Source organism: Rattus norvegicus, chromosome 1, assembly GCF_036323735.1.
Source record: "Rattus norvegicus strain BN/NHsdMcwi chromosome 1, GRCr8, whole genome shotgun sequence".
NCBI lineage: Eukaryota > Metazoa > Chordata > Mammalia > Rodentia > Muridae > Rattus > Rattus norvegicus.
In genome coordinates, this window is record NC_086019.1 from 244,725,904 (window position 1) to 244,740,838 (window position 14,935).

The 14,935-nt window shown below is 44.7% G+C and overlaps 1 protein-coding gene across 1 annotated transcript in view; it reads left to right on the forward strand.

Annotated features, from left to right (window-relative positions):
* The first annotated feature begins 1,180 nt into the window (after positions 1–1,180).
* The window catches only part of Exoc6 (exocyst complex component 6), a 143,180-nt gene continuing 129,425 nt past the window's right edge, over positions 1,181–14,935 (forward strand). The window contains 1 exon segment of the mRNA NM_019277.2: positions 1,181–1,319. Coding sequence (NP_062150.2) covers positions 1,219–1,319 — 101 coding nt within the window. The 5' untranslated portion in view covers positions 1,181–1,218.

Sequence of the window (14,935 nt, forward strand, 5' to 3'; positions counted from 1 at the left end):
GGGATCTGATGCCCTCTTCTAGGGTGTCTGAAGACAGCAATGGTGGACTCACATACACAAATCCTTTTTTTTTTTTTTAAAGTATTAAGTTTTGCCTAGTGTTGCACAATTGTGAAGTGGCACCAGTCAAGGAGGGTGGCTTGGGACACTTGTCTTCAGAGTACATGTTCTTAACGGTTTCTCAATATCATCACCCAGGATTCTCCCTGGGGAGGATGGGGGGGGGAGGAGGAGGAAAAGGGGGGAAGGGGAAGCTGGTAGTACAGGCCCAGGGAAGAGAGTGAGTCTGGCAGCTGGCTAGTGCAAAGCCTGCCTGACTCACAGGGAAGCTCATAGCTCCTGCATTAATGGAGAGCAGAAAATTAGTTGTCCCTCAGGCTAGGTTTGAACTCTTTTCTGACTAATCTTCCATCAGTGCTTTCATTATGACATACTTGTTTACACTGTGTCCTAGATACAGGTCGTTAAGCAAGAGTCTTTTTCTACATGTGTTCCTGTGCTCAAGCCACCTGCCATTTCCTTCTACCTCTCTTTTTCCCACTCTTTCCCCCCTAGAGTTCTATTCCCACCCCAGCTCAGCTACCACTCCCGGGGTCTTGGCTTCAAGAGCTTCAGCATGAAATCTAACATTGCCTGGGCCTCTTTTCTATATTGCCAGCAAGTGCCCTAGTCTCGTTCTCATTTTCGTCCTGATGTTTGATAGTTTATGTCCAATATGACTAACCTCAGTGAACTTGCATCCAGCAGGAGACACGATCTTTTCAGAACAGACGTGGTATAGAATTTTTGTTTGATCTTAAATCTTAACGACACACTCAGTTTTGATTTTCGTGAGAGTCTTTGCCTTTCTCTGACTATTTAAAGCCCATCAGGTGTAATAGAACAGCAATTCTATTACTGAGTGCGTGTGACTTGAGGGTCACCTCCATCATTGCTAGGGTACCTGCAGCGCGCAGCTGCACACACTGCATTAATAGATCTCTAGATAACTAGGGGTAGGTCGCGAGGAAAGATAGAGGTGGCGGTTGTCCCCCCCCACCCCGCCCCCTACACGGTCAGCGTTACCTCCCCAGGGGCGGGCCCCACCCACTGCGCCCCACCTCGCCAGGCCCCGCCCCTCCCCGCCCCGCAGCGCCGCGTCGCGCTTGCGCCACCTGCCGCTCGCTCCTGTGGGTCGCGCGGCGCCGCGCCCGGCCGGCGCCTCCGCTTCCAGCCAAGATGGCGGAGAGCGGCGAGGCTCTGGGTACGGTCCCGGAGCACGAGCGGATCTTGCAGGAGATCGAAAGCACGGACACCGCCTGCGTAGGGCCCACCCTTCGGTAAAGTTCTCATATGCCGGGGCTTTCGGGCCGCCCTGACCAGGGACTCCTTAGGAGCCGGGTGGGGCGTCCGCTGCCGGGTGCGCGCGCGTCGGCCCGACAGGTGGTGCGCGCGGGGGCGGGCGCTCGTGGGATGCGGGACCCGAAGGACCGGGGCACCTGTCACCGCGCCGCCTGTGGGTGTGGCTGTCAGTGTGTCTCTGACCTCGGGAGCCGCCCCAGCCTGGGGCTTTGATGCCCCGAGGCCCTGACCCCTCGGCGGAGGCTGTCTGCGCTTTGCTGGGGACGAAGGTCACCTGCAGGTGGCTGGAGTGACTGATCCTGGGTGCCAAGTTGCGCGCTGCTGGAAACCTCAGCGCACAGACTGCTCCGGGCATGGGAGAATTGAAATTGAGCGGGAGACACCAGCACCCTTCTCCCCCCGCTGCAGTAGCACCCTTCTCCCCGGGCGAGACGCGAGCGTGGGCTGACAGCTCGGGTTCATGCTGGGGTGACGATGCTCTTGGGACAGGAAGCCTTTACTTATTGACAAACGTTTTGTTGATTTTGTATTAAAATTTCAGCATATTTATAATGGATCTAAACCCACTCTCTTTAGGAATAATAGTACCAGGTAATGAATAGTCCACACCAGACGGAATACTTGCTGCCCCCATAGACAGGTACTGGTACAGAGCCATTAACCATTAACACTAGGTTAGACACTTGAAGGATTACGATTTTATCTTTCGCAGTTAGGATGAATGAACTTGTGGTTCATTAAGGGAATTTGAGACGGATTGTGCTTTGTCAGTAGTCTTTCTTCAGGATTCACTTCCTGGAAATGGAACTCTGTTTTCCATTTCCAACGTAAATGTAGATAAAAATGAAGTCAGTTCCACTTGTAAATTGACTTTACCCCAGGGAGCCAGATCATCTGGTGTATTTCTTGTTTCTTTCCCATAAACCTGTCACCGATGACTGCAAAAATCATTTAACCCCCTTGGCCTTGTTTCTGTATTTGTAGAACGGGGTCAGGGTAGGGGGTTATTTAGAACTTGAGAGACTTTGCCCGTTTATTCTCTACCTCTAAGCACTTAATAGGCAGGCTATATGTTTTTATTACAGAAAGTTCCTGCTATGATACGGAAAGGCTCCATTAGTATCTTTTAATTTTATTTTTATTTCTTTTGTTTTTGTTTTCGAGACAGGGTTTCTCTGTATAGCCCTGTCTGTCCTGGAACTCACCTTGTAGACCAGGCTGGCCCAAATTCAGAGGTTTACCCTCCTCTGCCTCCCAAGTGCTGGAATTAACGATGTGCACCACCAATGCCCAGCTCCTTTTGTTAATTTTCTTACATGAATCTCTTCATCAGATTTTACAGATACAGTAATAATAAAGGAATCAGACTCAAAGAAAACTTTGTGACATCTAGATCCCACTGAAGGGCCTCTCCTGTCTCATAGGACAGCCATTCCTTAATGTGTTCATGAAACAGTTTATTTGCTTCAGTACTGCATTTATTTGCCAGGGGTCAGGAAATGCACTTTTGTCTTCGGTAGTTGCCCAGTCAATGAAGGTGGAATAGAAAATGAATTATCAGGGTTGGGGATTTAGCTCAGTGGTAGGGCCCTGGGTTCGGGCCTCAGCTCCAAAAAAAAAAAAAAAAAAAAAAAAAAAAAAAAGAAAAGAAAATGAGTTATCTTGGTGTGTTACTTGTGGTCTTCAGGACACTGGAAATCAAGCCCTTTGTTGGACCTTAGGAATGACACATATCAGGACTGGCCATCACCTGATAGGAGTGGCATTTAGCAGAGGTCAGCAGTTTAAAAATTGTTCAGACTCTTTCTCTGAATTGCCTTGGCTGTCCTGGAACTCACCATGTAGATGAGGCTGGCCTTGAACTCATCAAGATCTACCTGCCTCTGCCACAGCTTGTGGAGATTAAAGGTCTGTGCTACCATTCTGGTCAAGTTTTAAATTATATATTGTCTAGTTTAAGTGGAAGGGTTTTTGTTGTTGTTGTTTTTTTACTTTGCTTTGCTTTTTGAGACAGAGTAACTATGTGTGTGTCCTGGTTTTATCCAGCTGGCTAAATGACGAGGCTGATCCTGAATCTTGCTGCCTGTTTCCCAGCTGCTGGGATTACAGGCTTGTACCACCACGCCTATCTTAGAGGGAGTTTAACATTTAAGTATTGGTTGAGTGTGGTGGGCTGTGATCCTAAGACTTGGGAGTCTGAGACTCTTACCTCAAATGAAAGGATACTGTGTCATCCGTTTCTTTGCTACATTGACTTACTTAGGACGGTTGGGCGAGGTGGCCAGACACCCTGAAGAACATTAGAGAGCAGTCAAGTGGCTGTACAGGTGCATAGTACATAAGGGATTGGATACTAGTGTTTCTTTAGAGTTTCTTTCTTGTATGATAACTAGATTATAGGCAGAGTTGTGATTCCTGCCGTAGCCTTCCTCTGTTCTCCTCAGCAGTGTGGCTGCACCTCACCTAGTGATCTGAGCAGGGCCCCAAAGAACAAAAGAGCTCTCTCTCGGAATTATTTTTATTTTATTTATGGGTATGAGTATTTTTCCTGCATGTATGTCTGCACTATTTGTGAGCCCGGTGCTGAGGATGTCTGATCTCCCGGAGCTGGTGTTACGGACTCCACGTTGCAAGGTGCCACGTGGGTCTTCTAGAAGAGCAGCCAGTGCTCTTAAGCTCTGAGCCCCCCTCCAGCTCCCTCCCGAGTTCTCTCTTCGTGTGCTGGAACATGGGTCTTTTTTTATCTTTGGATACTGGAACTTCTGGAGTCCTTCTGTACTCTGAGACTTATGTGGGAGCCCCTGTGGTTCCCCAGATTCCTGATTTCCACAGAATTGTATTCCTGGTTCTGGTTCTCCAGCTTGTACAGAGTCTGTCATGGCAGCTTCTACCTTCCAGAATAGAACAACTTAATTCTACACTAAGGTTTTTATCATCATCATCATCATCATCATCATCATCATCATCATCATTTCATTTTATCTCTCTCTTTCCTCCCCTCCCTCCCTCCCTCCTTCCCTTCTCCTTCTTTCCTTTTTCTTTTTCTTTGAAGATGAGGTCTCACTGTATTACAGAGAATGATCTCCAACTTCTTGGACTCAAGTAATTCTTCTGTCTCAGCCTCCTGAATGCTGGGATTATAGTGTGTGTTGCCATGTCCTAACATGGCTTTAATTTTTTAAAATTTAAATATAACATATATGTTTGTATGTGTATACCCCCCTCAATGTGTGTGTGAGAGTGTATATGAGTGTGTGTGTGTATGAGTGTGTGTGTATGAGAGAGTGTGTGTTTGTGTGTGTGAGTGTGTGTATGAGAGATTGTATGTATGTATGAGTGTGAGTGTGTGAGAATGTGCGTGTATGAGTGTGTGTGAGAACGTGTGTGTATGAGTGTGTGAGTATGTGTGTGAGAATGTGTGTGAGTATGTGTGTGAGAATGTGTGTGAGTATGTGTGTGAGTATGTGTGTGAGAATGTGTGTGAGTATGTGTGTGAGAATGTGTGTGTGTGTGTGTGTGTGTGACTATGTGTGTGTATGCACCTATGTGTGTGTATGCACAGGCACAGGCCATGGTGTGCATGTGGAAGTCACAGAATTTTTTGCATTCCACGTTATTTGGATTCCAGAGACTGAACTTAGGCTGACAGGCTTGCACAGCAAGTACTTTTATCTCCCGAGCCGTCTTGCCGGCCCTCACCTTCATTTTTTATGCAGTGATATTGATAACAGTAGTCCACGTAAACAAAAACCTTTTGGGCTTTTGTATAAGTTTTTGAAGCGTGAAAGAGAAAAAAACCGAGAATTACTTTTTAACTTCCTTTTTTCTTTTCTCTTCTCCTCTCACTTTGCTTCGGACTTCCTATGTAGCCCAGAACCAGCCTGGAGTTCACTATAGTTCTCCTCCATCAGCTTTCTGAAGGCTGAGATTCCAAAGATTGGCCACCAACTCTAGAAAACACTTTAAAAACGCAGTCATGTTCTCTGTCACTGTTTTTCCTAGTATGACTTTAACTACTGGTTATAATTTCAATTTTCAGTCAGTGACTATGTTTCACTTTGAAACCACCGGGGCGGTCCTACAACCAGACTGGTGAAGCCCGTGAACCCACAAGCTTCTGGAGTGACAAGCATCTTTTGCACAGGTTCATAAGGTGGAATGAACTGAAAGTGTAGTCACTTTCAGTAACTGTGGTAGATAAAGCCTCTGCAGGACATACGGAAAGGAGAGACAGAAGCGTTTGATTCAGCTGTGTTTGACAGTCAGTTTCCTGGTATTATGTTGCACTTAGCAATCAGATGATTAAAGGATTATTCATTATATATCTAGGTTTTAAAGTTACCCGAAGTCTGGTAATTATTAGACATGGTAAAAAGTGGCAGAAGAATGATTCAGTTTATTTGACTACAAACTTGGTGTCTTACTGAGGGTTTACTGCTGTGAACAGACACCATGACCAAGGCAACTCTTACAAGGACATTTAATTGGGGCTGGCTTACAGGTTCACAGGTTCAGTCCATTATCATCAAGGCGGGATCATGACAGCATCCAGGCAGGCATGGTGCAGTAGCTGAGAGCTCTACATCTTCATCTGAAGGCTGCCGGTGGAAGACTGGCTTCCGGGCAGCTAGGATGAGGCTCTTAAGCCCACACCCACAGTGATACACTTCCTCCAACAAGGCCACACCTCCAAATACTGCCACTCCCTGGGCTGAGCATATTCAAACCACCACACTCGCCTTTTTATGATCTTAAATATTATTAGAGTAATGCTAACATATTGGTCAGAAAGTATATACTTAGGAAAATCTTAGTTGAGTAAAATGATCATACCAAGAAGCAGCCATGGTTATAAATTAATTATCAAACTAGGGTTGTTTGCCAAAGCTCTACTGTCATGGAACCTTGAGCATTTAAATATTTCAGAGTTAATTTCTGTAGGGAGATTTTTTTCAGCTAGCACATGTAGTACAGTGAAAGTCCAATTTCCTTATTTTAATGGAATTTTGAATTGTCTGTTAAGTTACTAACTTTTTCTTTCTTTGAGGCAGTTGTAGTTCAGGCTAGTTCTGCACTCTGTAACACCTCCTGCCTCAGCCTGCTGAATGCCGAAACTGAAGGTGTGTACCCCCAGACTTGGCTGGCACTGAAGGTGTTCTCCCCCCACCCCGGGGTTGGGGGTTGCCTTCCCCTTGTTTTAATGCCCATTTTTATCAGTGAGCCAGCTGGAACAGTGCTTTAAATTGAGACTTCATAATATAAATTACGGATGCTCTCCAAAGACAGGTCACTTTACAGGCAGAATGATAGGTAAAACCTTTCTGATTATGAGTTTGTTTTAGTAACCTCAGTCAAGAGACATGAGAGTCACAGAGGTAGAAAAGCTTACTGGTCTGCGATTTAGAGAGCTAGATGGCCCAGGAAAGCGCTTGCTGGACAGGCGTGGGGACTAAGGTTAGATTAGAAGTTGTTGAAGGAAGACCCCTGGTGTGGCCCTCTGCCATCCACGCAGGTGCATGCGCATAGGCACAAGCTCAGCAATGTACATCTCACTGCCTCCCTCCCGGCAACACACACACACACACACACACACACACACACACACACACACACACACACGGAGCAAGCAAGACCAAAACAGCGTATTGATCTAGACACCACACCTAGGCCCTTGGTGGCTATAAAATCCTTAACTAGATTCCTGGAAGATGTCTGCTCTTTCCTAGAAATGACACAATTAGCCAATCCACTTTCCTCTCTTCTTTTACCCTTTGTCTCTCCCGACTCCAGCACACCGAGAAACTGATTTTCAAGTCTGTTTCCCACGTGTCTCATTCTTGCACAAGTTAAAACAACTTGACAGAGGAATTCCCCAAGTGGCTTGTTTTCCAAAGTACCGAGAACAAAACCCTAAGTTCCCCTAGGTCTTGTAACTCAGCAAGGCTTGTGAATGTGGAAATAACAGGGCCCAATCACATTCTGCTTTAAAAGGTAAGTACAGATGAGATAAAAAGAAAAAAATAATCTCTTCTGTTCCTCAGTTGTAGGTTGGTCTTGTTACTGGTTCCATAAGTTTGAGAGGGGAAAAAGGTATGTTTGATGGAAACAAAACAAAAACAAACAAACAAAAAACCTGTTAATAGTTTCAGAGCTTTCCAGAAATTTCTGTGTATGACTGTGTTTAACGCACCACTCATGTATTCATTTCCTCCTGTGGAGCAGGCCTCAGAGCCAAGCAGGGTGTCCTCCATAACACTGGGCCAGTACCACACCATTAGGAGCCACTAGCCTCTCTGGAAAGTTGGCATTGTAGTTTGTGGGGTTCATATCTAGTAGAGTCCATTGGTGTCTCATCTTCCTTATCTGTTTAGCATCTTCTGGTACTCTGAAAGCTACCTGTCAGAACGGAAGCTTTTAGCTCAGTCCTAGCTTACAGTCTACATAGCTTGCACCCAAGGTGTCTTCAGCCACAGGTCTTAATGTCTAGTTCTGGTGGGTAATCAAGAGAAATGGAGAGATGGCTCAACGGTTAAGAGCACTGCCTGCTCTTCCAGGGGTCCTGAGTTCAATTCCCAGTGACCACATGGTAGCTCACAACCATCTGTAATGGGATCTGATGCCCTCTTCTGGTGTGTCTGAAAATAGCTACAATAGCTACAGTGTACTCCTATACATAAAATAAATAATTGCTAGAGAGAGAGAGAGAGAGAGAGAGAGAGAGAGAGAGAGAGAGAGAGAGAGATGGAAGGTAGCTTGTGTTCTGAGGGCCTCTGGGGCCTCCTTTACCATACAAAGAGGGACCCTGTTATCTGATACTGGAGTTTCTGTTTGATAAACAGTGGCTTCTAGGAGCAGTTTTTTTTTTCACTTCACCTAACACCCTCCCTTCCTGCTCCTTCTTTTCCTCTGTCTCCCAGCCCCCATTCCTGATTGAACTTGTCTATCTTCTGTGCTCCCTCTTTGTGTTTTCAAATTACCAATGCCCTACTGGTCACACGCTGTCCCCGATGCACAAAGTGGATTCTTTCTAGATTTTTTTTTTTTTTTTTTTTTTTTTTTACAGGCACTCCAAGTAAAATACATAACACTAAAGATTCAAAGCTAGGACCCGTTCCTTTATCAGAGAGATCTGTGGGTTTGTTCTCTTGGCCTGGGTTTCCTTGCTTAGTATAACTTTCCTGGGTAATTTTACTACTGTGGTTTAGCTAAATGGTCATGACACCAAACTGTAGTCTAAATATACTCAGAGACAAATGCTACTGTTATTCTTAATCGGAGAAGCTTCTTTTTAGTGCCTGGTAAGTGTTCTCAGTGCTTAGAATAATTGATAGTTTAGTGCTCCGTCCTTTAGTGGGCACATATACCTCCTGTTACAAAGCTCAGGAAGCACTGTGGAATGGAGTGGAAAGAATGTCAGAGCCTAATGTCAGGCAGGGAAAACAGATGGGAGATCCTTGAGGCCATGTCATAGCCATTGCAAACACGATCTTACAGCAGCTGTGGTTGCCCGAACTGGGCATGTTCAAGGTTGGACCTATCAATAGCCTATCATGGATTAGGAGGGGCTAAAGGGTTCTACCTTTCCTTCCTGAACTATTGGCTACCGATAGATTCTGAGAGAAGGGCAGTTACTGCTCTTGTTGTCTACCAAGTGGTGAGCCTACCAGGCTTTAATGGACAGTCCCAAACCTGTGGCCACAGAGAGAGCACTGGGTCAAGTCCGAGGGTGCCAAAACAAAACAGAAAGGCATGGATGTGTGAAAGGGATCGGTAAGGAGGAGGGGTAATGACAGGAAATAAGAATGTATTATATACATAGATGACATCGTCAAATAACAAATGTAATAAATATTAAAAAGAAACCATAAACAAAAACAAACAAATGAGAAAACTTTCCTGCTATTAGTTGGGGACATTTAGTTTTCATTTTATTTTTTTTCCCACGCAAAAGTTTTATTTATTTTTTTTTAAAATAAAATGCAACTAACTTTTTTATTCTTTTTGCTTTTGGATTTTTGTCATAGTATAGAAGTGTATGCGTGTGGAAGGGAGTTTGGCCTGGTTTTCTTTTGGTCCTTTTTATTTTTATTTTGGTCCTTGTTATTTTTACAGTCACATCTGATTCTTGATGCATATTCCTGAGATAGTGTAAGGGATGGCTCTAGTTTATACTATAGCTATAGTAATCCAGATGTCTTAATACTAATTATTAAAAGGTAGATTTGTTTTCCACATTGGCTCCAGATGTTGCTGTTCTCAGGTATTTAATTTCCATACGCAGCAGGACTGGATCTGCTCTCTCTATTCTGTTAATGTTTTATGTCTGCTCCCCTCTCGTAACGGACCCTTTAGTTATGGAGGCTTTATTGTGTGTGCTGTTCGATTGGGCTATCTCTACCTTGTTACTCATTGTTCTTTGTTCTAGATGGTTGAGCTATCTCCACCTTGTTACTCATTTTTTAAAGGGTTTCCTGGTAATTCTTCTAGTTCATTCTTCAAGTGAATGTCATAATCAATTTATCTAGCTCTTAAAAAAAGTTCCAGAGTATGTCTTTGAGACTGAGCTAAATCTGTAGATTGATTAGGGATAACATACATCTTGGCAGTTTTAAGACTGTCTATCCAAGAACACATTACAGCTTGAAAGTTTTCTGTGGATAAATTTTAGAGCCCTTAGGATGTTGTGTAGTTGTAGTTGTGTGCCTTGTGGAGACATTTTGATCCATGACAAACGTCATACGTGATGGTGGTCCACAGATTGTAATGGAGTTGGCAGTTTTCTGTTAATGACGTCATAGCACAGTGCATCAGCCTCATGTCTGTGATGAGGCTGTGTTAAAGAAATCTACTATGATGCTGGTCAAATAAAAGTAAAACTTGTAAATTGTATATTTTATAACCAGCCATTAGTGGTTCATTATTTCTACTTTTGAAATTTATTTAATTTTTAAGAGTTTTTTATTTATTATTTATGTATATATTGTTTGTGCCTGCCTGACTTTAGTGTACCACACGAGTTGCAGGTACTTACCGGCAGGAGCCGGAAGAGAGTGCTTGCTGGATACTGGGAACTAGAGTTCCAGGCCGTTGTGCAGTGCCGTGTGGGTGCTTGGAACCGAGCCTGGGTCCTCTGGATGAGCAATAGACACTCATAACCCATGAGCCACCCCTCTAGCTCCCAGATCACCATTTTAGATTCTGCCTTTTCTATTTAAAGTTAGCTATAGAATGTTTCACTCCTTCTTTAAAAGGGGAACAAGAATACCCTTGGGAGGGAATAGAGAGGCAAAGATTAAAACAGAGACTGAAGGAACACCCATTCAGAGCCTGCCCCACATGTGGCCCATACATATACAGCCACCAAACTAGATAAGAGGGATGAAGCAAAGAAGTGCAGACTGACAGGAACCGGATGTAGATCTCTCCTGAGAGACACAGCCAGAATACAGCAAATACAGAGGCAAATGCCAGCAGCAAACCACTGAACTGAGAACGGGACCCCATTGAAGGAATCAGAGAAAGGACTGGAAGAGCTTGAAGGGGCTCGAGACCTCATATGAACAACAACGCCAACCAACCAGAGCTTCCAGGGACTAAGCCACTACCTAAAGACTATACATGGACTGACCCTGGACTCTGACCTCATAGGTAGCAATGAATATCCTAGTAAGAGCACCAGTGGAAGGGGAAGCCCTGGGTCATGCCAAGACTGAAGCCCCAGTGAACATGATTGTTGGGGGGAGGGTGGTAATGGGGGAGGATGGGGAGGGGAACACCCATGTAGAAAGGGAGGGAGAGGGGTTAGGGGGATGTTGGCCTGGAAGCCGGGAAAGGGAATAACAATGGAAATGTAAATAAGAAATACTCAAGTTAATAAAGATGGAAAAAAAAATAAAGTTAGCTGTAAGACAGCTCTAGGTTCTTTAGGAGGTGACAGCATTATTGTCATAGGAGATGACAACTCTGTGCGTGTTATTGCCCCCAGAGGCCTTCCAGTGGGACAGGATGTGGAGGTGCAAGAGAATGATGTTGATGCTTGTAGGTAAGCCTAGGGTCATGTGTATGCCCTTTCTTTGTGCGTGTGTGCGTGGTAATGGGTATTGAATCACAGTCTCCTGCTTGCTAAGCATGTAGTCTACCACTGAGTTTTATCCCTGGCCCTGTGGCTTAGTGTCCCCCCCAAAAAAAAGTAAAAGAAGAAATAAAAACTAGTGTATACTATATAGCTAGATGTATAGTGAGCTGTGCCACCTGGCTTTGTGTAAAAAAACTCTGCAGTGTTCTCAACACTCAATGCATTTCTAATGATGCATTTCTGAGAATGTAGTCTGTGACTTGGGGATATAACTCCATGATGGATGTTTGCTTAATGCACGCTGAAGCCCCAGGCTTGATCCGCAATAAGACTAAAAAGAAATTAAACAAACACAAACAAGAGAGCAGTGGAGGGAGAGAGAGGTGAAGAACACAGTCCCGTCATTGAGCAGTGTTGTAACGTTTTTGATTTGTGTTATTTTAATTGGGTCTTTTCTTATGTCTTGAAACGGGCTCCATGCATTCACAAATAAGCATGTATTAAGATGGTTCAGTTATTTGTTAAAGGCTCTTTTCTTGGGTTGGTTCTCTTGGAAAGTGGTGAAATCTTTAAGAAGTGGAGTGTATTCTATTTAGTCAGTGTTCTCTAGAGAAACAGAACTTATAGACTGAATATGTATATGTACATGATGTATATATACATGCACATGTACATGTAATGGGGGTTTATTAGAATGGCTTATAGGCTGTGGTCCTGCTAGTCCAACAATGGTTGTCTCCCAGTCAATGGAAGGTTCAGGAATCGAGTGGCTTATTTAGTCCACAAGGTTGTATGTCTCAGCTGGTTTTCATACTCAGGAATCCCAAAAGAAGGCTCTAATGCCAGAGAAGGGAGGGACTTGTTATCCAGAACAAGCAGGTGGGGAGACAGGAAGCTTCCTTCTTCCACGCTCTTCTACAGGTTGCCAGCAGAAGGTGTGACCCAGATGAAAAGTGGATCTTCCCACCTCAGAGATCTTCATCTTCCCACTTCAAGTGATTTAATTAAGAAAAAAAAAAGAGTCCCTCACAGGTGTGCCTAGCCATTTGGGTCTCTGTTAATTCTGAATATGTAGTCAAGTTGACAACCAAGAACAACCCTCACATGGGGTGTAGTGGGAGGTACTTGGGTCACCGGGGACATGCCCTAGAAGGGCGCTGTGGGACGTCCATCTCTTCCTCTTTTGCTTTCTGGCTATTGAGGAGAGCGGATTTGCTTGCCCACTGTGCTGTGTTTTCCACCACAGTGTTGTCTTTCCACAAGCCCAAAGCAGTGACCTCCCGTACTGAGCCACAATAAACCCTTCTTCATAGTTAATTTTTCAGATCTCTTTATAGTGACAAGTAAGTCGCACGCTCACACACACTCACATAGTCACACACACTCACACAGTCATACACACTCACACAGTCACACAGTCACACACTCACACACACTCACACAGTCATATAGTCACACACTCACACAGTCATACAGTCACACACACTCACACATACTCACACTCACACACACTCACTCAGTCACACAGTCACACACACTCATATACACTCACACAGTCACACACACAGTCACACAGTCATATAGTCACACACTCACACACACACTCACACAGTCATACAGTCACACACACTCACACACACTCACACAGTCAAACACACTCACACAGTCACACAGTCACACACACTCACACACACCCATACCTCTACAACACTGGTAATACTTGCTCTTCTACCCCTTCTCACTACTCAGTGCTGGAGATTTAACTCAGGGCCTTGTGCAAAGTGGGCAATCTATCACTGAGCTATATCTTCAGCCCTGAATGCCAATGTTTTGACCGTTAGCTTATTTAAAGTTTTATCATTTGCAGTTAAATTGTTAAGTTTAATTCTGTCAGGTGGGCTTTGTAAAATATCTTTGTGGTCCTGTGATAAAATATGAGCAAAAGCAACAAAGAACTTAAGAAAGAAGGGCTTTATTTTAGCTGACGGTTGCAGAGGGGTAGAGTCCTCTTAGCAGGGAAGGCATGGTTTGGCTGTAAGAGCAGGAAGCTGGGTGATCCCACTTTACCCACACACAGGAAGCAAAGTATATAGGCTGTATACTTACTACACACACACACACACACACACACACACACACACACACACACACACACACAGAGCTATAATCCCAAGCACACCCCAGTGATATACTACTCCTTCAGCAAGCTGTGCCTCCTAAAGGTTCCATAGTCTCCTCTAACGTTAGCACCATCAATGGCGATCAAATATTGAAATGCAGGAGCCAGTGGAGGGACATTTCTCATTCCAACCACCACAGGCTTTGGAGGCTGTCTCTGTGTGTGTGTGTGTGTGTGTGTGTGTGTGTGTATGGGTGTGTCTCTGTGTGTGTATGTGTGTGTCTCTGTGTGTGTGTATGTGTCTGTGTGTGTGTTTGTGTGTGTGTCTATCTCTGTGTGTGTGTGTGTGTGTGTGTATGGGTGTGTCTCTCTGTGTGTGTCTGTCTCTGTGTGTGTGTGTCTGTGTTTTGTGGTGCAGTAGCCAAAGTATTAGAAACAACAAATGGGAGGAAAAATTGGTTTGGCTCATGATTTAAGGGATTTTAGGTCATTATGACAAGGGATACCAGGTAGAGCTGCTTAGTCCATTGCAGCAGGAATGTGTAAAGGCCCCTCCCATCCTGCAGGGCCAGAAAGTGAAGTGGGGACCAGGAATCATTTTCAGAGACCCAACCCTGTGACCTGCTAGGTCCCACTTCAATTAAAAATCACATTTATTTATTATTATTGTTTATGCGGGAGGTGGTACATGTGCTACAGCACATATGTAGAGGTCAGAGGGCAACCGTGTGTAGTTGGCTCTCCTGACCTTCACATGGGCTCCGGGGATGGGAACCAGGTTGTCAGGCTTGTGCCTTACCCACTGAGCCATCTCAGCAGCCCTAGGCTCCATCCCTAAGAGCTTCCACCAGTTGGGGAATACTCTTCACAACGCTGGCCCACGGGGGACATTTCAACCTGTAGTAAATAAATTACACAGTTAGAAAATTTTTCCTTCTCATTTCTTAAATCTTAGATTTTTTTTCTTTTCTGACTTAATATTCTAATGCACAAGTTGAACACAGTACAGGTTAAGTGTTTCTAATCTGAAAAATCTGACCTCCAAAATGCCCTCAAGTCTGGGACTTTTGAGACCAACATAGTGCCACAAGGGGGAGATCCCACACCGTGGTTTATTTCATGTGCACTTACCAGAAATAGTGCTGGGTTACATTTCAGCTCTGCGTAGGAGGCGTAAAGAAATCCAAATGCATTTCATGTCCCCTTCTCTAAGATGTGTTGTCTCACGTCTGTGCACGTTTCTCAAAATCTGAAGGAAGACGATATTGGACACCTTTGGTCCTGAGCACTTTGGGTCCTTGCATGCTGAGATGAGAGTCACATCTGTCTGTTCCCTGTCAGGGAGGCTTCCAGTGGCCCTGGGCAGGACAGCTCTTGCCCTGGGGCTGCGGGAGTTTTTA